This window comes from Malus domestica, chromosome 11, assembly GCF_042453785.1.
Source record: "Malus domestica chromosome 11, GDT2T_hap1".
Taxonomy (NCBI): Eukaryota; Viridiplantae; Streptophyta; class Magnoliopsida; order Rosales; family Rosaceae; genus Malus; species Malus domestica.
The window spans coordinates 25,713,219-25,737,055 of record NC_091671.1 but is presented as its reverse complement, the minus strand read 5'-3'; the positions used below and the strand labels follow the sequence as shown (position 1 = coordinate 25,737,055).

Sequence of the window (23,837 nt, the reverse complement as noted above, 5' to 3'; positions counted from 1 at the left end):
ATTTTAGGAACTTACGGATTGGAAATATGGTGGACGGATCTTCCTGATTGGATTACTAGGATTGAATTTGGTCAAGATGTTCTGAAGGGTTCTTCAGTACTAAAAGTAGCATTACTATAGACCTAGTGGAGCCTAGCGGGCCTATCTTAGTTAGTGAGTTATCCCAGGTGATGTGCACCTCGATATACATGCAAGTGGCATCTTATTGTGTTATACATGTTTGTTGAACTTCTAGATGATACGAATGAAATGTACGATTTCTAGTATAGAATTGCGAGCCTAGAATCCTTTTAAAAGTACTATGTAGAATTTATATGCTTAAATGACAAGATAGATAGTGGCCATGAGAAATTGATAGTGCAGGTGCTTACATTGTAAATCATAGGGGTTAAGGTAAGGGTAAGTTGTGTGTGGATCAAACTGCACCATGTAGCAATGGTACATGGATGGTCTTGCTTGGTATATCTGTGATGGGGGACCATACGTATTTCAGGGGTGATCATGCTTGGTATATCCGTGATGGGTAATCACTACCTGCACACTTAGATTATGCCTATGGTTTTGTTTGGTATATCCGCAATAGGGGACCATACACATTCTAGGGGTGATCATGCTTGGTATATTCGCGATGGGTGATCATTGCCTGCACGCTTAGATTATGCCTATGGTTATGCTTGGTATATCCGCAATGGGGGACCATATGCATTCTAGGGATGATCATACTTGGCATATCCGCGATGGGTGTGATCACTGTTTACCTAGGTTATGAGGATTAGTTGTACTTGGTACATTTCGATAGGCGACCATATTTTAGTTGGATTTCGTTGAGTGGTCTGGAATCCCCACTCTTGTTCATTTCCATAAGGTTAGTCTTGAACCCTAGATTCGAGTGAATGAGAATAATCACAGAAGACATTGTGTTTATAAATTAGATTTATCATGTTATTACTTGAAATCTAGGCGGGGAATTATGTAGAATTCCTTGATTAAATTTCATGAATTGATATGTGATCTTGTTGATTGATTAACATAGTTAAATGTTAATGTCGTGCATCTTTGATTCATGGAATTGATTAATTGGAGTGATTGTGGAATAATGTTGGATATAATTGTTATTATTATGATTAGATTAGTTGACCAAAGTGGCTAGAGAATAATATTGTGCTTTGTTGGTTCTCTGATAGTTACATGCTATGGATTGTGGTATTATGTTGAAACATAGTGATTTATATGATGGATGAAATGGAAATCTTAAATGCCTTGTGGGTTTGTTATGTAGGCATGAACCTAGTAATTTCATGCTTGTCAAGTTCTAATAATTGATCGAGGAATGCTATGCTTTTCTGTTAGAACGTACTGTGATAAACGTCAGAGTTTAATGAATGGTGAATTATTAATGGCTTGATCATGTCTGAGGGTACGTAGCCATTCTAACGAGGAGGTTAGATGTAGCCATAAAGTATACAAAAAATTACTACGCAATTGGACCTTGAGTGGTGTTTGGTCCATGTCTCGGAGGTGGGGTATGATAGATGGACGGGTACATGCACATGTCGATCCTGGACATATGCAGGGTTCGAGGCATGACACAGAACCCATTTTATGATAGGATATTCACAAGTGCATTTTAGAGTTCGGTATTCTTTATAATTTAATTCTGATTCAGCACACTTATATTTTCACGAATATAATTGAGGCAGTCAAACTCGGTGCAGACGATCTTGAACTTCAAGAGGCTAATATGAGTTCCTTCATCAGCTGCGATCGCTCAGATACAGAATTCGGTAACGCATTCATCCACCACGATCTTGGTCGACGAGTTAGCACGCATGCATTCAACCGAATGACGTAGTTAGCTCATTTGCTATTTGGCCTAAGCGTCACGTAGGTATGATAGTTTTTAGGGCCAATCCTCTTTAAAATGGTAAGATTATAAAGGATGAATTTCTTTCATAGCTAATCCTCTTCTAATCCCCTCCAAATGAAAAACTATTCACTCCACCTTCAAGATACCTTGAAATTGATTGTTCTATATTCGAATAAATTATGTGTACAAAACAAGCCCATAAAGGTTTCAAGATCACCACGTCATCAATTTAATGAATTATTGATGGGTGCATATTTTCATATATTTTTATCATATATTTCCTTTGAATTTTGTATATATGAATGGGTTAAATGCACTAATTTATATTGTTTTAATGTATAGGCATTCAATACTGGAGTTATGCAAAAATGAAGTAAAAAATGAGTTTTTTTGGTGTCTAGAGTAATTCCAGTGGAGCAAGAATTAACTGCACCAAGGCATATGCGTTACAACAAGAAGATGAGACTGCAATGGTTTTGGAAATCAAATGAGCATGGGAGTGCTATTCAATGGATTTAAGGAGAGACATAATGATTTTTTTTATTATTTCCGTTTATTTTCATTTTATTTAATAAGAACTTAAAGTGCATTAGTGATAGGATATTAGTGGGGTTTTAATTGGATTTCAATTAGCCCTTAATACCCTTGCCGTGGGTTTTATATTAAGGAGATCCATTCTCCTTGTAAAAAGTCAGCCACCAAAACAAAACCAAAAATCATATATTCTACGTAGGGGGTTGTGGCAAGGAAGGCCAGGAGGAAGAGCTACATTGAAGTTTTTCTTTGCTAGGGCTACGATGTAGCCTAATCATGAATATTTAATTGCCTTGTGTCATTATTATTATCATGTTTTTCTTCTTCATTGAGTATCTTTTGCTATTTGTATAATGCACTTAAGTTTTATTTAAATGCTTGATCACCATCTAGGTTTAAATTAGGTTGATTTGATGCAAGTTAAAGTAGATGCCATACTTAACTTGGGTTTAGCTTCTTGCAATTGATACCAAAACCACCTATTTGTAGATGCCATACAATTAGGGTTTGTGTGATTTTCCAACGATTTCCATAGAGTTTAATGGGTTCTTACTTGTTTAAATTCATCTAGATGCCATAGAGGGTTAACATGTAAGGATACTTTTGATGTAACCAGATGCCATGACCCTCCAATAATAGGGAAAATTGATTCCCAATATTGGGGAACTACTTGAGCATAACATATTAAGGGAATTAAGTAGAATTGGTTACGGTGAATTCGGATGCCCTAGGTTTTATTTTCTTATATTTATAATTTTATTATTTCATGTATTTTTATTTTAAAGTCATATTTCATTTTTAGTTTAATTCAAATCTTCTATCTTTTCCATTAAAGCTTCCCAATTATAATTTGTTCCAATTTAGTTAGTAAGATTTTTAGAATCAATTCGATCTCTGTGGGACGAGATCCGTGCTTATATGTTATACTGTCATTTGATTCGTATACTTGCAAGCACTAAAATTCGAGACTTAATGAGGTTAATTTTTGTTATCTAATTTACGCAACAAGTTTTTGGCGCCATTGCCGGGGAAAGAATTTGATTCTATTACCTACTTAATTGGATTGTTACATATTTTAGTTGATTTAGCTTTAATGTTAATTGTTAGTTTTTTCTTTTCTTTCAATAATAAATTATTCCCTAAGTCTCTTGTTAGCTTACCTATTGTTTTCTATTTTTGCAGAAAAACGGAGCCACTTTACCTTGATGCCAAAACAAAATTCAAGTTGGGGGTGGATTGCCATCTACATCTTTGTTTGCCTGTCTCCTTTAAACCCGGGAAGTTTCTTCGTCCAAGAGCTTTATTGATTAATTTTTCTTTATGTACCTTTGTTGTCTATTTTTCTTTACTCTTCTCTTCATTTTTTTAAGTCTTATTCGTTTTGGTTCTAGAAAAATAAAATAAATAAATACATAAAAAATATAAACTTCTGAAAAATCCAAAAACATTTTAATTTTCTTTGAGTCTTGTTCTTGTTGGCTGCTTCCCAATTCATACAGTGATGATATTTGGTTTTTATTTTCTTATAACTTTTAAGAAATTTAAGCTTGGCAATTATCATACAATAAATGAGACCGAAAACACAAATAAATACAGTTTCAATATCTTGGGGTGCAATATGAGAAAACTAAAACTTAAGATCACTCAAAAACTGAAGAATGTAAAATGTAGTCGCCCAAATTTTATTTTATTTTTTGTAAGAAAGGAACAATTACAAACAAGTGCCCCTGGGCAAGCAAAGCTAGAAAAAGTCCCAATGCCACGCAGAATGTGCCTCAACGGGAAGAGTCTGCCGCCAAGACCTATTGTCATAAGAAAATTGACCAACACTAGTAAGAACATCAACCACAAAATTGGCTTTATGATAAAGATGGTGTAAGTAGATCTTTTGAAACTTGAAAGCCAACTTTTGGATGCTAAACACCAGCTTGGAAAGATGCCTAGGGGTGGAGATTGTCTCACGAATAGCATAAATAAGGACCTTAGAATCACCCTCGACCTCTCGGCAATGGAAATCCCTAGCTAGCACGGCTTGAACACCATCTAAAAGAGCTTGGCCTTCAGCAAATAAAATATAAGCATCACCAATCTTTCTAGCACCCACAAAACCTCAAGCCGTTAGATGATGGGCTAGATAAGATTTGACGTTAGGGATAAGATTAGATTGGTTTGGACATTTTAGACAAGATTTGTAACTCATGTACAAGGATAGTAAGATAACCTACTGTCTTGTGGATTCATAACAATCATGTCCAATCTTGTCCATCTCATATTTTGACACAATAAACAAATGACTGGACTCAAGTTCATTTTAATTGATCACAACCTATCATATCCAGCTGATCAAATGAGCCCAATTGTCTCACAACACAAAGGCATAAGCAGTTTGGGAGGAGGAAACAACCGAGCTATCAAATTTAATTTCAAATTAGCCCCAATTATATGAGTCCATTGGATAAAGGAAGGTCTTGAGCGAATAATCTTCATGGAAGAATTTGCTGAAACATAAATATTTCCAATAATAAAAGCTTTGTGGAAAACAATGGTGACAATACCAGTTTTATGAAGAAAACCCATTCATTTCTAGCCATTCAAAAGTACCAACACAGTAAAAGAGCAACACATAAAGGAGCTAAAGAACCATCACAAGGATTTTTATAATCCAAAGAGGAAAGCTAATGGAACAAATCCACATATGTCAAAGCCTCCAATGTGACTCCAAACAACTTTACTAAAATGACAACAACTGCAAAGATGATTCATCATAAAATTTCAAAAGGTACAAACATGTCTCTCCCAAGGAAAGGCATAAATCTATGTTTAGGTCATTTCTAATCCTTGGGTTAAAACTTAAATTTTTTAACCTAGAAAATATGTGTTAATCCAGAAATAGTTTTTCTTCTACAACCCTTATGGTTAAATTTTTAGCTTGAGATTATTAAAGAATGAACTTAAGATAATTTTTTTCTTAAGGTAACCTTTTTTTTTAAAGAAAGAATTATGTAAATTATTCTAATTTAATTTTATGAATATTTTAACCTAAAATATTTAGATTCCGATAAATATTGAAAAATTACTAAACCAACACCATAAAACTCGTGGAACACTATGAAAGAAAACGAAACACATAAAAGAATTTTTTTTAATTACTTTAGCTGTTGAATTTAAATTTAGACCATTAGATCTTTTTTATTACCGTGGAATTTGATCATATAAGATCTTAGCCATTGGATTCGATGAATTTATAAATATAAAACTTTAAAAAATACACATGGTGGACCACCTCCACTCGTGGCCTAAGTTTGCCCCCGAAATGAGTTTTGGGTTAAAACTCATATTTGCCCAAGGGTTGTAGCAAGTTGGGGTAAATTTATAATCTAAAATTTGAGTTTTACTATAAGGGTTGAAGTAGGTTTTAGGAGACTTTCGAATTAGCCCTAATTTTTATGAAAGCTAATTATTGTTGGATTTTTTATTTTATTTTATGAATAATATTTGGTTACTCAAAGGATGAGTAAGAGTTTCAACTCAAAATTGTTTGTTGTCGGTTTATAGAACTTTGTATTTATAATCAGGACCGTTCACTCTATAAAGATCGCCTTTGCAAAAACTAAGGTCATTTAATTATCTAAATGTATTGTTGATGCACAAAATTTGTGAAGACTTTGAAACAATGTAAAGTGTCAAGTTTGTAACCTTCGCTTGGTTGCTTCGGTCACCTAGTGATGATGATGTGTAAAGAGATAGAGATTTTTTTTTTGGAAATCAGTAAAGAGATAGAGATAGGGAAGCAAACACAAGATGTACGTGGTTCACCCTAAGTTTGGCTACGTCCACGGAGTAGAGGAGTTCTCATTAATAGTGAAGGGTTTACACAAATACATAGGTTCAAACATAATCATTATTAGTGAGTTCAAATGACTAGTTTAAGTACAACAATGACATTAGGGATTAATTGTAGGAGAATGACCTACTTTTATAGTTGAGGAGAGTCTTTAGCTTTTGTCCGCGGTCGATATGGGACTCGATGAGCTTCATTCTAACGTTGACATATGTTGCGCTGTAATTGGCCTTCTAGTTGGATGGAAACTCTTGTGCTTCGGTAGGAGTGCCTCAGCATGAACCCCACAGTAGGTCCTTGAAGATATGACGTTGATTGGTACTCGGTAGTTTCGGAATTGGTCAAGTATGGTACAAACGTGTATAAAAATATACGAATGAAATTGGTAAAACATTACGAATCGTTTGTGTATTTGCTACAATAGTTTGACTAAACGACCTTAGTTATTTATTTTTTATTTTGGCCTAATTGAACTATTAGTTCCTGTGGTGATAGGATTGTTGGAATATAGCCTATATGGTAAAAAAAAAAAAAAAAAAAAAAAAACTAGGATTTAAGACCATGTGGTGAAGTCGGTTAGGATTTTTGCCAAAAATTGAAAATTTCATCAACTTTCTATTAATTATTAGCATTGAGCCACACATATTAGGATAAAATAAAACTCTCATTTTATTGTTAGCATGTGGGGCTTACATGTGAGACTAACTTTATATTTTTAGTCTCACATGTGAGACTCATGTGTTAACAATTAACGGAGAGTTGAAGAAATTTCCAACTTTGGCCTAAAATCCTAACAGACTTTACTGCAGGGACTTAAATCCTAATTTTTTTACCACATGAACTATCTTCCAACTATCACCACGGGGCTATTAACACAATTAAGCCTTATTTTTTTTGCAACCATGATATTTACAAAATGATTTGTAACATGAAACATAAGCATAAAACTTTATGATTTGAAGACGAAGAGCATGTTTAGATGTGTTTTTAAAATGACTAAAAAAATTTTGGGTGAAAATGTTGTTAGAACAAATCCTTAATAAAAATGCAAGTAAATCCTGGAAATACACTTAAAGTGCTTTTGGAACCCAAATTTTTTTTCTTTAAAAGCGTTTTCAGTCATTTTAAAAGCACAACCAAACTAATCCTAAAAAATTTAAATAAAAAGTTCCTAGCGTTTTAGGATACAAAAAGGGGCGGACAACAATGTAACGACGTCGTTTCCATCGTCTAGTCCGCTGAATTCTCTAAAACCCTAGCACAAATAACAAAAACAAAAACACGAATACATAACCCCCCCTCCACTCTTCTCTCTCTCTCTCTCTCTGACTCTGAAGCTCTCCAATGGAGCATAGATTAGCGAACACATCGCATCTCACGCTGAACCAGAAGAAGTTCATCGAGACCGCTCTACTCGCCGACCTCCGAGCCGACGGCCGCCGGCCCTTCGACTACCGTAACCTCACCATCAAGTTCGGCAAAGAAGAGGGCTCGGCGGAGGTCCAGCTGGGCCAAACTCACGTAATGGCCATCATCACTGCCCAGCTTGTCCAGCCCTACCGCGACAGGCCCAATGACGGCACTCTCTCCATCTTCACTGAGTTCTCCCCAATGGCCGACCCTTCCTTTGAGCCAGGCCGCCCCGGCGAGTCTGCCGTCGAGCTCGGCCGCGTAATCGACCGCGGTCTTAGGTTGATTCCTTCCCCTCCTTTGATTATCGAATTGGGTTTGCTTTTAATTTGAGCTATACCTTGTGTGTTTCTAAAGTTTGGATTTTTTTTGTTCTTTGTAATATATGGGTGATTGTTTTACAGAAAAAAAAAGTTAAGCATACATTTTAGAATGGGGCCGAATGCGTTTTAGAATGAGCTTGGCCACGTAATAGCCCTACCGGGATAGCATCACAATTTAGAGAAAACACTTCAAACTCAGTACTTTAGAGAAATGCTACTTTGGAACATTAAAAGGTATTTCACAACTAAAAACAATTAGAGCATGAAAAATGGATAATGCGGGGTTTTTTCTCGCCAATTGAGCTCTTGAGGTGTTTTTATTTTATTTTAAATAGAACTTATAGTTGTCAGGGTGTTTCTTCTAATGAACTATTTTAGAATCCATCTATAATGGCTTTTAGTTTTTCTTTATTACATTTAGTCATGCTTATTATAGTTAGCAAAGTTAAGCTTAAGAATTCTGTCATTTGAGTAATGGAAAACAAGAAATAAGACATCTGTGACTGTGTGGTTGTGCATGAAAATGAATGCATTTTGAAGGTTTAGAAATGAATGAATGTGCAGGGAAAGCCGAGCGGTTGATACAGAATCACTTTTTGTTCTTTCAGGGAAGTTAGTTTGGGCTATTCGTGTTGATCTCCATATTTTAGATAATGGAGGGTAAGCTGTGTATTTGGACACTGCATCAAACTTTTGTTTCATATTCCCATCTATATATTGAAATTTAACTTTTAGAAATAAAATGTGGACAGAAACCTTATTGATGCTGCTAACATTGCAGCATTGGCTGCTTTGTTGACGTTCCGGAGGCCTGAAATCTCCTTGGGGGGAGAGGATAGTCAGGAAGTGACTGTACATCCACCTGAGGTAGCTACTCACTCAAAGAAAATAATTAAGGGTGCCTTTGTTGAGAGATACGAGAATATTTAGTGCTGAACAATTTTAAAGGTCTATTATTAAGGTTTGTAAAAATGGCATGGGGATTTTAGTGATAAATTTGATTTTGAAGCTGGGCTGGTTCCTGGTTCTGTCTAAAAACACTTAAATAAATGGAAAAGAAACAAGTGAAATGACAAAATAAGATAGGAAGATATAAAGCTCCACCAGAACACTTTAAGAGTGTGGTCTCCTCGGCTCTGTTGGAGGTTTACTATACAAAATCTGTACAGGCCTCATTTAATATCATGGGTGGATAATCTCCTAATTTCAAGATACATTGAAGGTGGAAGTGAATGGTTTTTCATTTGGAGGGGATTAGGAGGGATTAGACTTGAAGGAAACTCATCTCAGCCCTTCCAATCCAACCATTTAGGGAGGATTGAAATGGATAAGTTCCCTTCACGAGTAACCCATCTTCTATCCTCTAGTTAGACATGATTTATTTATCCCTCCCTTCAACATACCTTGAAATGAGGGAGTTCTCCATTTCAGTCCAAACCTAGATACCAATTAAGGCAATAAATTCTCACCAGTTAAGCCCTAGTGAATTTCTTTGTAAACGGTTTGCATGTAGAAGTAAAAAGTTTCTTGAAAAGAAGTTCCTAATTGAAAACAAAGGATTTCCATCTATCAACAAACTGAAACTAGACCCAAACAAAATAAGTGGAAAAAGATTCATTACCAAGAAGTACAATAATCTGAATCTATTTACCAGAAGACCTATATCTTGTGGTAATAAACATCAAGTAACACTTTGACACTAGATGATGAACTTTGCGAATCAAGACAAGGGGAAATATACATGTGTGTATTGGCGTAAATGCTGTTCTCACCAACGTTCAACTGTGTACACGATGGATAAACAAAATTTTAGAAGAAGAAAAGTGATGAGATTATTACATGTGTACCGTTTAACTTGAATAAACCTCTTTATTTATTATGTATGGCCTTGTGACAGGAGAGGGAGCCACTTCATCTGATCATACATCATCTCCCAATAGCAGTAACCTTTGCATTCTTCAATTATGAGAGTAGTGTGGTAAGCAAAATTTATCCCTCTGAAAGATCTATATTTGTTCACAACTTGGAAGCAACTTTTGTCTGACTTTATTCAATGCCACATAGGTGATAGATCCAACCCATGAGGAAGAGGCTTTTATGGGGGGGCGAATGACTGCGACAATTAATGCAAATGGAGATGTTTGTGCTATTCAAAAAGCTGGAGGGGAGGGTGTCTTGCAGAGTGTTATAATGCAATGTTTGCGAATTGCTTCTGTTAAGGCTGGTTCTATGACAGAGAAGATCAAGAAGGCGGTGAGGTTTTCTCTTTATGAAACAGTCTTGAATACTTGAGTTGTTTCTCTTTCACTTGAAAGAAATATTAACCCTTTACATAATTCTAGAATTATAAAATGAACTGGTATCTGTGATCTATATGACTGTTGTAGAAGGCAAATAACAGTATCTCATTGTCTCTGAAGAACACATAAGTGACATTTGTCTTTAATATTTCTTGAAAGGTCTCTTGTAAAAGTATTCATGACCAGAAGTGACTAAAGAAGTGTTGACTTGAAATATATATTTGGATATAGCATATTCCATCTGGAAAAGTGGTATCTGATCAAATGTGTGTCAGCATTCTCATGTTTTGGCTCCTTTTTTAGTGTTTACTCCAATTCAAATGCAGGTTGATTCATACAACACAGAAAGAGCATTTCGGAAGATCAAGCGCCATACGTCTTCTGTCCCCATGGATGTTGATAGAGGTGCTTCTAATATAGGTGTGCAGCAAAACTCTTCTTCTGTTAATCATATGGAGAGATTAAAGCGGATGTCTGAGGAAGGAGTTGCAAATCAAAGTGAGGGTGCTGCAGGTGAAACTGAATTATCAGAAAAAAGACAAACTAATAAGGGTAATGAAGATGCGAAGAATTTTACTGGAGGCCCCTCAAGTTGGTATGGTTCCAATCTTATAAAAATTAGGGCCTTATCATTCCTTTATTATCAATCAATGTGTGAAAATGGCTTTAAAAGATTGGATGTTAGTGGACGCTTGCCAATTTGCATTGTGCTTCCTGTCCTCTATTAATAGTACTCCTCTTTTGTACACCCCTTGTAGGGTATTCTTTTCTTAGGATTCTGAATGAACTTCCTTACTTAAAGAAAAATGCCGTAAAAGAACAAATTTAGCAAATGGAGTTGGAGAACCATTTTAATTTTTAATGGACTGTGTGGTAGAAACAGTTGGTGACCCAGCCAAGCAAAAAGAAAATCATTAATAAAAGGAACTGTTATTATTGGCACTCCAGCAGTCCTCTTCTTCTTTTTATTAGGGAGAATTTGCACATGGAAAGGTAATAAATTGAGAAGGTGTTTCTTTTCCTTTTGCAATGTAGAACCTGGGGGTCAATTTCTGGGTTAGAGTTGTTAGTTATCATATGCATTGGGTTGTTTCAGTTTTGATTTTCCCAATAAGAGAGAGATAAAGGCTTCGATATCCCTACTGATTTATCCTATACTAGTTTATTTTTTTCAATATTAATTTGTTTTTCTTTTTCCTCAGGGATCCTTACTCAAATGGTGTTGATTCAAATATTTTAAAAGCTTCCCATGCTACTCTATCGTGTCTTCACCTATAAGAGAAAGAAATTACCATTGTACATATTGCTGCTCTTTGTCACTTTTATAGCTCATCCAAGAGATTTTAAGACTGATTATAATGTTCTGCTCAGCCTTGTGGAATGTGGAATTAATTCATACATATGGGGAAATTAATATTGGTTAGGACTTGCAAATATTTATGTTAGGTCTGGTTTTTTGCCCTTTTTGTCTACCCCAACTGTAGGAAATTGCATCAAACTTCCCTATTAAAGATAAAAAATATCCCAAGACACAAATTAGCATTGTATTACTGTACAAAATTTACTTTTTTGTGAGCTACGCCTTTTTGGGTCTGATGTAATGAGAATGTTTACTAATTGATAAGATGTTTATTTAGGTATTGTCGCTAAGTGCTCCAGTTACGCATACATATACTACATAACACTCTTGTATGGTTGCATACTTAGGGGAGGACTTTTATTTACATGCATTCAGTCACCGTATGCATGCACGTGCACAGATATATAAGAGATGGAGAGAATTCTCATCCATGTTAGGCATGACATGTGCAGGGATGTCGATGCCTAATCAGAAACCAGAGGACTCAAAAGGTGAGGAAACAACCAGTGAAGCCATGCCAGAGGAACCTCCTGAAGATATTAATCCAATGCCTTCATCCATTGAGGGAGCTGAAACCGCAGAGCGAACAAATGGAGAGAAAACCTTGAAGGATGCTGTGAAGCCCAAGAACAAGAGACCTAGGAAAAAGAACGGCTCCTCTACTGGTCCAAGCTAGATGGATTTTTTCTCATCGCATGTATGGTGTTATGTGGACATATTTTCTTGTGCTCTTCTTTATACCTTGAATGTAGATAGCTTAATTCGTTGAAAAGAATCAATATGTTTAAAAGCATGGATACTTCGTTTTTGGTACTCAGCAATGGTAGGAAAAGATTGATTATTTTCAATCAGTATTTTTTCATAATGTATTCGAAATTTGCTTTTTTCGTAATTTAATTATATGTGCTTTCGCCAGTTTCTTGCTAATTCAAAGATATCTGCATTACTTGCCAGATACTTAGGTGTTGCAGTTCTCGTTGGAACTCATGGCAGGGAAAAGGAGTAGGTAAGTCTCTGGTCGACTGCAAAGTGATGCGGGGGTATACATATATGACGAGTAAGTTGAGATGCTGCTCAATTGTTTCTAATGCAGTTGTTCATGTAGCGGATCAGTGTAGTCTTGTTTTGTCTGCTCTTTGTAGATTTGTAGTGCAAATTGTACATGAGCGAGGTTACCGAAATTACTCAAATTTTGTTGTTGCACACTTGAAAATGATAATTCCCTTCATGTTTGAGCGAGGTTTCGACTATTTTGATGTTCAACGTAGTCAATGCCAATGTTTAATGTAAGGTTAGTGTGGATTCGTATGAATTGATAGGTCATAACCAAGGAAGAAAAAATCGATAATATCGGCAAAATATCGCCGATATTATCGCTTTTTTGGAATTCCGAAATTTTTTTAACTATCCAACCTATTTTCGTTAAAATATCACGATATTATCAATAATATCAAAAATATCGCGATATTTTCAAAATTATCGATAATATCGCAATATTTCATTAAAAAAATACTTAAATATGTTAAGTAAACTCAACACATACTTCACTTGGTCATGGCCCAAAGACCAAACAAGCTTTGGATATTTCAACAGGGGAGTGTGGCTTTTATAGGAAAAATGGCTTGCTCACTTCCTTGCATGGGCGATGTGGGACTCGCCCAATGGGAGAAAAAATCAAAATTTCGGCCGAAATTTTACACCCACTTTAAACGATCATAACTTTGTCAAAACTCAACGAAATCAAGCAAGACAAAAACGAAAGTTGTAGCCCTCGAAGAGACGAAGAGAATGGTACCTCACACGACGTCTGAATCGTCGTGGTTTGGCCGGCAAATGCCTCGAAAGTCACTGAGGTCGCCGGAAACTGGGTAAGATTCAAATGAGTATAACTTTTTCAATACTCAACGAAATTGAGTGAAACAAAAAGGAAAGTTGTACTACTCGACGAGACGAAGAGATTGATACCTTGAACACCGGCCAACTCGCAGTGGTTTGGCCGGAAATTGCCTCGAAAACTACTAAGGTCGCCGGAAACTGGGTAAGATTCAAATGAGTATAACTTTTTCAATACGCAACGAAATTGAGTGAAACAAAAAGGAAAGTTGTAGCCCTCGAAGAGACTAAGAGAATGGTACCTCACACGACATCTGACTCATTGTGGTTTGGCCGGAAATTGCCTCGAAAGCTACTGAGGTCGCCGGAAACTGGGTAAGATTCAAATGAGTATAACTTTTTCAATACGCAACGAAATTGAGTGAAACAAAAAGGAAAGTTGTAGCCCTCGAAGAGACGAAGAGATTGATACCTTGCACGCCGCCCAAAATTCAATTGACACACTCCTGGCTTCCAAAATTCAATACTTTTACTTTATATCAACTTGAAAAAACATAATCGGCATCCAAATTAAAGTTTAGTCTTATTCAATGTATTGATTTTCAATTGTTAATTGATATACTATAATTTGGAACTTCAACGCCTAGACGCATGCTTATGTGTAAGAAACTTAAATTGTCAAATTCGGCACATTATTCTTCATCATTTTATTCACTCCCTTTTTTTTTTTAATATCCTAAATAAAACCTCCAAATATTGTACTAATTAATTATATATAAATGATTATGGTGTGTTTAAACTTCTTTCATTAATTACTACATATTTTCTACACTCACAATGTTTGCCAGCTCGCTATATAATCAACTTAAATCAGTTAAATCCATCATGCAATGCATTTCCTTCCAATTTTTTGTGATAAACTAATAGATAATTGACTAAATAAACATCCTACAAAGTTTCATTAAAAATTTCCAAGTTTTTCTTACAATTTCCGTGGTTTCCATGTAATTTTTATCGATATCGATATTATCCCGATATTTCCATCGATATTTCCGTGTTTTCGGACTACCGATATTTCCGATATTACCGATATTTTCTTCCTTGGTCATAACCAGTTCGATATCGATGTCGATGTCGTTGATGGAACTAGTTGCATCCCAATTGTACTTGCAAACGTTTGGACCACTGATTTCAGGCTTTTAACTTCTGATTAAGTCAAAATTGATATTGGTATTGGCATGGGTAATTTAGGTCACATTTCTAACTGTTTCATTTTTTTAGGAAGTTGTTATTAACATTTCAAAATTTTCGTTTTGCACTCCAAACTTTCTATAAATAGAAAGAAAAATACCCTTGTGAGGAGTGTAGAATGAGATTTTTGAAGCACTAATAACAATACTTTGTTTTTGTAGTTATGTTGGAAGATTTCGAAATCTAGACATAGCATACTCCTACCCATCCTATCCACCCTCATGACTAGGTTGACTGTTTAATATTTTGTCTTTAGTTTTTGTTTGTATCATACTTGACCAATCCCGAAACTACCAAGCAATGGTCAACTTCATACTTTCAAAGGCCCACTGAGGGGTTCATGCTAAGGCACCCTTGTTGAAGCCCTAGAGTTTTCCTCTACTCAGAAGGCCAATCACATGTCAACGTCAGAATAAAGCTTATAGAGTCCCACGTCGACCACATACGAAAGCTGTAGACTCTCCTGTACTATAAAAGAAGATCATTCTCCTACAATTAATCCATAATGTCATTATTGTACTTAAACTAGTCATTAGAACCCACTGATGATGATTATGCTTAAACTTATATATTTGTGTACAACCTTTACCATTAATGAAAACTCCTCTACTTCATGGATGTAACCAGACTTAGGGTGAACCATGTACATCTTGTATTTGCTTCCCTATCTCTATCTCTTTATATATTACCATCACTAGGTGACCGAAGCAACCGAGCAAAGGTCATAAACTTGACACTTTACGTTGTTCCAAAGTCCCACTGATTTTGTGTATCCACATTTGGCGTCATCTGTGGGAATGACACTTATTCCTACTCTCTCTAGCTTTGTCAAGCTAGTTTCCATCGTTTGTACACTCTCTTTTGATTAGGCATCACTTTCCAACATGGGAAACAAAGGAAGCCACAACACGCAGAACAACACCTCTTCGTGCCTAGTGTGGGACAACGAAGGAAGGAAAGAAAGAAGTTTGCTTTTCAAGCTAAGGTCGAAGAGCTTGAGGCTCAGAACAATAAGATAGCAATAAAGAATGAGATCCTTTAAGAACAGTATGAGAAACTCTTTGAGATGCTCCACGAGGGTAGGCAGACTCAATCTCACGAGCCCATCACCCATGTGGATGTTAATCATCACTTGGGTGCCCCTCAACATGAAAGGTCACCGGTTTTTAACATGGATACTCTTAATGAGGAACGAACTACCCATCCATGTGTTGGTCGACGCGAGACTTCTCTCAACCCAACTGCTTTGACCCGAAGCAGGAGAAGTGGAGGGAGGCACCTCTTTGCAAAAGGAGTGGAAGGATCGAAGGTTGTTTATCGTGATTTTCGAGACTTCTTAAGGCAGCTGATAGGAGCATATTTATGCGACTTAATTAGCTTGTTCTTGTGCATTTACGTTGTATTTCCTTAGTTATTTTAGTGTTTAAAGTTATTTTTGTGTGTTTTCAGATTCTAAGTACAAAGTATGCAAGAAGATGCATTTTGGAGGCCTTTGGAGCATGTTTCGGGCTTGGAATGGATAGCAAATGCATGGGCCAAGTGGATGGACGAATTTGAGAACTAAAGAGGCCAAGAATATGAAGAATTATGGTCCAAAAGATGAAGAAAACAGCCCAAAAATCTGTCACCCCAACTTGCATTCCTTGCCATGCAAACCACATAGAATTCCCTTTGGATTCCATGCCATGCTTGATCACTCTTGTCCCCTACATAATTTCTAATTTCATGCTTCAATTCATTTAATTATTACACTCAATTGCTTGATACCTCTTGTTCCCTTCACTCATTAGATTTTAGACAACATTTACATCCATTACATGCACCAATTGATGCTCCATCATTCACATTTGGAATCCAATGCCATGTGCAACACATGTTGTTGCACCTTTGACCCATTTGTTGACACATTTCACCTCCTTTTCCATCTCTATGCAATGTACACAATCATTCATGCTCCCTAGCTACAACACCACTCCATTTTACCCTTCACACTTTGCATCATTACTTCATTTTCACCCTTGGACCATTGCACACCACACACACAACTTGCCATGCATTTCATCCTTAACCTAACCTGATTTTCTAAGGTTTTTGGGGCCTATAAATACATGTTTACACCCCTTGGCCAAAGGACAATCCCCCATATTCATCATTTTATCACAAAAATTCGTCCATACACACCCTAGGAAGCAAAACACCCCAAAAACACCATTCTAGTGCCTAGAAAACATAACAGCCACTCCACCTTCTTCCACCCTCTTTGCCTAGTTCTCCACCACCCTCCAACCATCAAACACTCCTCCACACTCACCCTAAACCCTTCCATACCATTCCCCATCCATTCTACATCATAAAACTACCCAAAATCTGTCCATAACCCAATCTGCCGCAAGCAAGGGAAATGAGGAATCTTGGATGCACTTGCTACCAAGTTGGAGCATTTTAGGTGTTTTCTTTCCTTTGATTTTAATGTCTAATTTTATGTATCTTTGCTTTGTGAGTATGAGGAACTAAACCCCTCTTAGTTAGGGGGTGATTCGAAACTATGTTCATACTTGCAATATGATTTGATTACATCCAGTTGTGATTTATAAGTTGTGAATTCAATTTACTTATCCGTTCATATAAAAACTAATTTGTGTATGTTGGTTAAGAGTGCACGCTTAATTTTCATGCATGAATTTGACGCTAGAATATAAAGAAGTTTTACCTAATCGTTATAAACTTATATTCACAAGTAGTGAAGGTTGCTAGTCACAATCACGTTAAGTAAACTCTTGGCATAAGTTTCATGCAAATCATAGTAACGAGTGCCTCGTCAATGCTTATGTTTTTCATAGAACTTAATGATTCTTGCTTGTATCTCTATTATGCAATTCATGTAGGGAACTTGTAGGGAATGTTTTGGGTTGTCGTATGCAATCATCCAACCTAATAACTTGTGGAAAAAACTGAGGGTTAATTAGTGCAATTCACGGTTAATTTGGGGCGTTGAGTATTCATAGCTTATCGAAAAGCAACTGGAAATCGTTTTGTATGCAAGTGTGACATATGTGGAGAAGAACCTCCTAGCTAATCTTCCATCCATAAGTTTCATTCAAATTCACTTACAATCTGTTTTGTTTTACAAAGTTTGTTTTGTTTTCAAATTCATTAAAACCAAAATCCCTCTTTTACTTTATTGTTTCAAAGTGTTTAATTTCTGTTTTGGTTGTGTGTTAGAGTGTTTTGATTCACCCAAATTTGTCTAAGAATTTGTTTACTTTGTTCTTGTCTTAATTTAATTATTGTCGTCAAAAATCAACCCCATCTTATTTCTTTGAGTCATATTAATTAGAACTTGTCTTAGATTATGTTTTTAAGTGTTTTAGTTCATTAGAAAATCAAAATTTGTCCAAGTTTGTGTGAGAGTCCCAAAATTGCCCAGATTGTGTTTTTAAGGTAGTTTTTAGTGTTTAGGGGCTGTTTTGAGTCTTTGGTTTGTTTTAGTGTTTTAAAGTATAGTTTTGCATTCTTTGAGTCTAGTTAGTGTTTTAAACTTTGTTTTCACGTTTTCAAGTCAGTTTCCAAGTGATTTAGCAATCCCTCCTAATCCCCGGCCTAGAACGATCCCTACTTACATACTTTACTACAATTGATAAAAAGAGGGTTTAATTTGTGTGTTTAGTTATTTTACGCATCAGCAGCTTCGAGAAAACCCTATCCACATAAGCTCAAGGATCAAAGATCCAAAGGTTATCGAAGGGCCTAATCTTCTACCACAACATAGGCCAGCCCCCAATCCAAGAAAAGAACGACAAGCTTTTGAGGGATAAGAATGTGTAGGAAACTCAGGGGACTTTCAATGGACATGTCCTGGAAACGAGTACGGTAAATCCAGGGAAAGGCCACATGCATTTGACCAAACTTCCTTACTTCCAAAGAGGAAACTTACGAAGAATAGTTCTAATGGTGCCTAACTCTACTAAGGACCCCTTTATCTTGCAATTCCTTGAAGAAGTGAACAAGTTGAAGGTCGAGCGTCAGACTAAAATACCTGACGAATCAGCCAAGGCTAGGCCTTATAACAAAAAGGAGCATTTGCACCCCTCTACAAGGAAAAACTAAACAGAAGCTTGGCTTACAATCATATACTGGGAGGGAAGATCCAATTGAGCATATCCACGTCTTTGAATCTACCATGGCATACCGAAGACACAATGATAAGGAACGATATCTCATATTCCCTTCAACTCTCTTTGGTAGAGCTCTCAATTGGTATTGTCATCTTCAACCTAATACCGTGGATTCCTTTGCTGAGCTAAGAAGACTTTTCGTGGCTTAACATATTTTCCAAGCTGATCGCTTACACTCCGCTGATGAGTTATGCACCATTCATCAGAAATTGGACGAGTTATTGCGTGAATATGTCGGTCGCTTCAGTCACGAGTACTCTCGTTACGTTGATGTAGATGATAAAATAACACTCAGGGCCTTCACAGTAGCCATGCGTGAATGCTTCTTCAAGTACATGATCAATGTTAACACTTGGAAGACTTACTCTGAAATGATGATGCAAGCTTACAATCATGCCTTTGCTGAGGCAAGGGCATACCAAGGGAACCCTAACCCATATCAACAAGTGGGGTGTGGAAGTCAAGTTCTACCAAATGAAGAGGTTTTGGCTATTCAGAAACCTATTGCATCCTTTTTTTGCATCACTTAGCTACTCGCTAAGTCACCAAACGTATTCGTCTTTTGGTAAGAGGAAAAATCTTTACTCTCAGCAAGCTTATTACAACAAAAGGGATAAAGGTTCATATCAAGACAACCAGGGGTGAACGTACCTTCAACTATTATGACCATGAGGTCAAACCTTGCTCTTTCAAGGTGGGGGGACTAGGTGATGAAGGAAATGCTATTATAAGAAGGAATACACATTACAAATGTTTTGACCCTCCACCATTATCTTTTGTAACACAAGCCATTCGGCAAATATTTAATGAAGAAGGAATCAGACAACTTCATCTGAGTCTTTTACATTCCTAGCACTGGAACACTTGGTCTACGTTGACATACCTCTATACTCTAACTCAGAGCATCAACATGCGTACTTTGACACAAAGTAAGTGAAACTAAGTGTTACAACCAACATGGTTCACATATCCAAAGCATAGATTCCTTCATGCATAGCAAAACACTCATAAGCATCACTCATATCAATCAACATAAACATTATACATTTCAACACATTCATACATAAGCCAACTAAGCTTCGAAGGAGTGTCAACATACTTTTTATCATTCGACACTTGCTACAATCTGCCTCAGCACCTTGCCCTTATTTTCACTAACCAAGTGATGAAGGAACTCACATTCATATCACCAACCAGGTGATGAAAGGTACAACCCGTACTCTAATATCATTTGACAACTTGCCACTCTTATCACCAACTAGGTGATGAAAGAACTCACATTCGTATCACTAACCAGGTGATGAAGAGTACAACTAGTACTATTAATAAACATTTTTGCCTCGGCAACTAACCATTCTTCTCACCAACTAGGTGAGGAGTGGTACAGTTTGTACATGTGAACTCTTAGCATTCACAAATAATTAAAAACCCTCAAGCTTTATAACTTAAAAAAGGGATAAGCAAGCCTAGCTCAACCCAACTGGGGGAACACTTATGCCTAACAAGGGTTATAGTCACCAACGAAGTCTTATTACAAGCCAACAAAGGCTTCAATGTTGGGGGTAGGCGCGGTTTGGTTTGGTGCGGTTTTGAGTGGAAACCAAAACCAAAACCGCAAGTTTTTGCGGTTTGGTTCAGTGCAGTTTTAAGGCTAAAACCTAAATGAAACCAAACCATTTGGTTCGGTTAGGTTTGGTTTTAAACGGTTTTGGTTTGGTTTCATTGTTTGAAAAAACTATTATGGTTACCTAGTAGTATCTCATTTCATCCAATTCAATAAAAAAGTATTGGTGTTTGAAAAAGCTATTGTGGTTACCTAATGCATTATGACATTATGAAAAATAAATTGTTCATCCAATTCAATAAAAAAGTTTTGGTGTTTCAACTTACTTTGCGACTCGTAAAAAAGACCGGCACCAAAAATCACCAAGTGAAAGTAATTGTAATTTACCACTAACCTCATTGTCCAGTTGAATAAGCAGCTCACCAATGAACTGGTAGACCGATCCAACTCGAAAACTAATCTCCCAAAGGTGCTTAGTGTCCATTTTTAATCTCTCACTTTCATCGACAATTGTGGCAATGACTGTCTCCACAGAATAATCTTGTAACCTATGAACGAAGCAAGGGATACTAATTCATAAGCTGCTGAATGATATCGAAGAATAAATATAAGAAATGCACTCAGTTCATATTGTCTACTTCATGCACATCATGCTACCAATGTGCCATATCCATCCTCCTCAATAAACCAACCGGAGATGCCACATTCGCCTCAAGAATATCTTCTTGGACAATTCTGCATCATTTCCAACACACTACCATCTTGATGGTCATCTAACTATATCAAAATCAAACCACAATTGTTCCGAGCAATGTTGTCTCAGATTCACAGCACCAAAAATGCTGAAACTACGTATCTACATACTCCGTATGATATACTCCACCTCTATTCATCTTTCTTTTCTTCCCTAGGGAGAAAGACTCCCTTGTAACGGGGTGTATATCCTCATGTTCATCTAGCTTTCATCATGTGCACGTGGCATAGTGCATTGAGAGCTATAGTAACATGGGAATATGGACCCCGTGAGAGGCAAGTTTTCCTCGTCTGCAAGACCAACATAACCAGCGTTAGCTATAAATTACTTGTACCCTATTAAGCCACTATAAGTAGAGTTATAAGATTTATGATATCAAAGAATTGAATCTACACATTTTGAACCTTCCAATTTTAAAACTATGAAAATTTCGGAACTAGAGGTCTGAATAAAACTTAAGGATTTAATTTGTTACAAATGATTAGAAAGCAAATAAAAGAGGAACACAATCACTATTATGATGTGGTTGAGTCCATACTAAATGTATGCACTCAATGAAATAACCAATTAGAATTTAAAATTTAATAAAGTCATGTAGTTTTGGTTTCGATGCGGTTTTCAAAAGACAAAACCGAAATCAAACCGTTTCAAAACCATAAAACCAAACCGTTTGGTGTGGTTCGATTTGGTTCATGTTTCGGTTTTCGGTTCTAAGTGCTCACCCCTATTCAGTGCATGGTATACAAAGATCAGGCTCTTCAACCCTCTTGCATCTGTTCTAGACATTTTCTCTCTATAACAATGAAAACACTACAACTCGTAGAAAACTTCATACATACTTGATCAAGACTGTGCAAACCAAAATCAATTTATATGGTTCCTCCGAACCTTCAACTACTACAATATGTGGTTTGCCTCGCACACTCTTGCTTAATAGTGTGGAAGCAAAATCTGGATATGTGGTATTTCCCACATTTTCTTGTCCCTAGTTTAAAAAAAAAAAAGACGCCAAAAAAAGAAATTTTTCTGCAAAAAAAAAGGTTAAAATTTCCGAAATTAATTAATGATTTTTATCACAGGTGGTCCTTGAAATTGACCTAACTCGTCATATTGGTCCCTCAATTTGAAAATCAATTAATGTCGTCCCTAAATTTCACTAGCACACATCAATTTGGTCCCTACCATCCAAATCCATCAATTTTCTATTAATTTGCTGACGTGGCACATAAGAGCCCACCCAAACAATTATTTGGCACCATGTAGACAATAAAAAATCTTTTATTTAAAAAAAAAAAAAAAGTAAAAGCCAAACTAACAAGTAAACAGCAAACAAAAACAAAACATATTCTTAAGCACCTGATCCTCTTCGTCATATGCCAACCTCTCCCCCTCCCCCCCAAGCTCAGTCACACCCTGGTCGCAATTGTGTCGTTGAAGCTACCTGTGACTGGCCTGAATCATTTTCGTCGAAGAATCTGGCAAGGAGGGAGCTCGGAGCAGAGCAAAATCTGAGCAATTCAGAATTGGGTTGTGCACATTGCTTGGTGGGTATTTGAATCCATGAATGCAGCGTGGGAATTTGATTTAATGAGGTCGTGCGAAAATTTGAGGATGGGGGGGGGGGGAAGTAAGCTTGACCAAATCATAAGCCATGAGAGAGAATGAGGAAATCTTAGCTAGAATTGGAAGATAAAGAGGGCACTTGTGATTAAATGGAAGTCTGAGGTCTACGTTGCAATGGAGTTAGAGAGAGAGAAAGACAAATTGTGAAACATCATAGGCTATTGTGAAAGAGAGAGAAATGAGACAGAAGAGAGAAGGACAGATTGGCTGAAAACCTCATAGGTATCAAATAATTGGTTGTGTGGGGTTCTCTTTCTGCCACATCAGCAAACTAACAAAAAAATTGATGGATTTGGATGGCAGGGACCGAATTGATGTGTGCTAGTAAAATTCAGGATGACATTGGTTGCTTTTCAAATTGAGGGACCAACATGATGACCAACATGATGAGTGAGGTAAATTTCACGAACCGTTTGTGATGAAAATTCTTAATTAATTAATAATTATTTCGATAATTATTAATTATATAATTAATTGTTAATTATTAATTAAGTAATTAATAAATTATTAATTATGACATATGGAGAAGACCAACAAAACTTCAACACATAGGAGGCAACTACAAATGTCAAAAACGTCACACGCTCTTAATCAAGATAGTGTGAAGCAAAATCAGTTTATGGTGCTCTAGGAATAATTTCAACTATTCAAGCTATGTGCCTAAGCACAAAGCTTCACCCAAAAAGTTTCACCTACAAAGCTTTAACGAAAAAACTTCACTCATAACGCTTCAACAAAAAACTTTCACCCACAAAGCTTCAACAAAAAAACCTTCACCTACAAAGCCTCAACAAAAAACCTTCACCTATAAAGCCTCAACCAAAAACATTTACCTACAAAGCCTCAACAAAAAACCTTCACCTACAAAGTTTCAACCAAAAAACTTCACATACAAAGTTTCAACCAAAAGCTTCTCCTACAAAGCTTCAACCCAAAAACTTCACCTACAAAACTTCAACCAAAAATCTTCATCTACAAAGCTTCAACGACTCAAGCTATGTG

General features: G+C 36.4%; 1 protein-coding gene and 1 long non-coding RNA gene across 5 annotated transcripts; both read left to right on the top strand.

Annotated features, from left to right (window-relative positions):
- Positions 1–1,133: 1,133 nt before the first annotated feature.
- Positions 1,134–3,726, top strand: LOC139189107 (uncharacterized). Its single transcript, XR_011572630.1, has 2 exons — positions 1,134–1,888; positions 2,210–3,726. It is a non-coding gene; the product is annotated as an uncharacterized lncRNA (long non-coding RNA).
- Positions 3,727–7,507: 3,781 nt separating this feature from the next.
- Positions 7,508–12,885, top strand: LOC103448269 (exosome complex component RRP45A-like). Of its 4 annotated transcripts, XR_003766879.2 has the most exons (9): positions 7,508–7,933; positions 8,540–8,635; positions 8,728–8,842; positions 9,873–9,953; positions 10,040–10,228; positions 10,602–10,870; positions 11,478–11,571; positions 12,088–12,332; positions 12,590–12,885. XR_003766879.2 is itself a non-coding variant. In XM_017335419.3 (8 exons), exons 1-7 carry the CDS (start codon positions 7,587–7,589, stop codon positions 11,551–11,553), a joined length of 1,173 nt encoding a protein of 390 aa, XP_017190908.2. In that variant the 5' UTR covers positions 7,511–7,586; the 3' UTR covers positions 11,554–11,571; positions 12,088–12,500. The 4 variants fall into 4 exon arrangements, 2 of the variants coding, with proteins under 2 accessions (XP_017190908.2, XP_008385741.2); XM_017335419.3 differs by lacking the exon at positions 12,590–12,885 and having other exon boundaries at positions 7,511–7,933; positions 12,088–12,500; XR_003766880.2 differs by lacking the exon at positions 11,478–11,571 and having other exon boundaries at positions 7,512–7,933.
- The last annotated feature ends 10,952 nt before the right edge of the window (positions 12,886–23,837 follow it).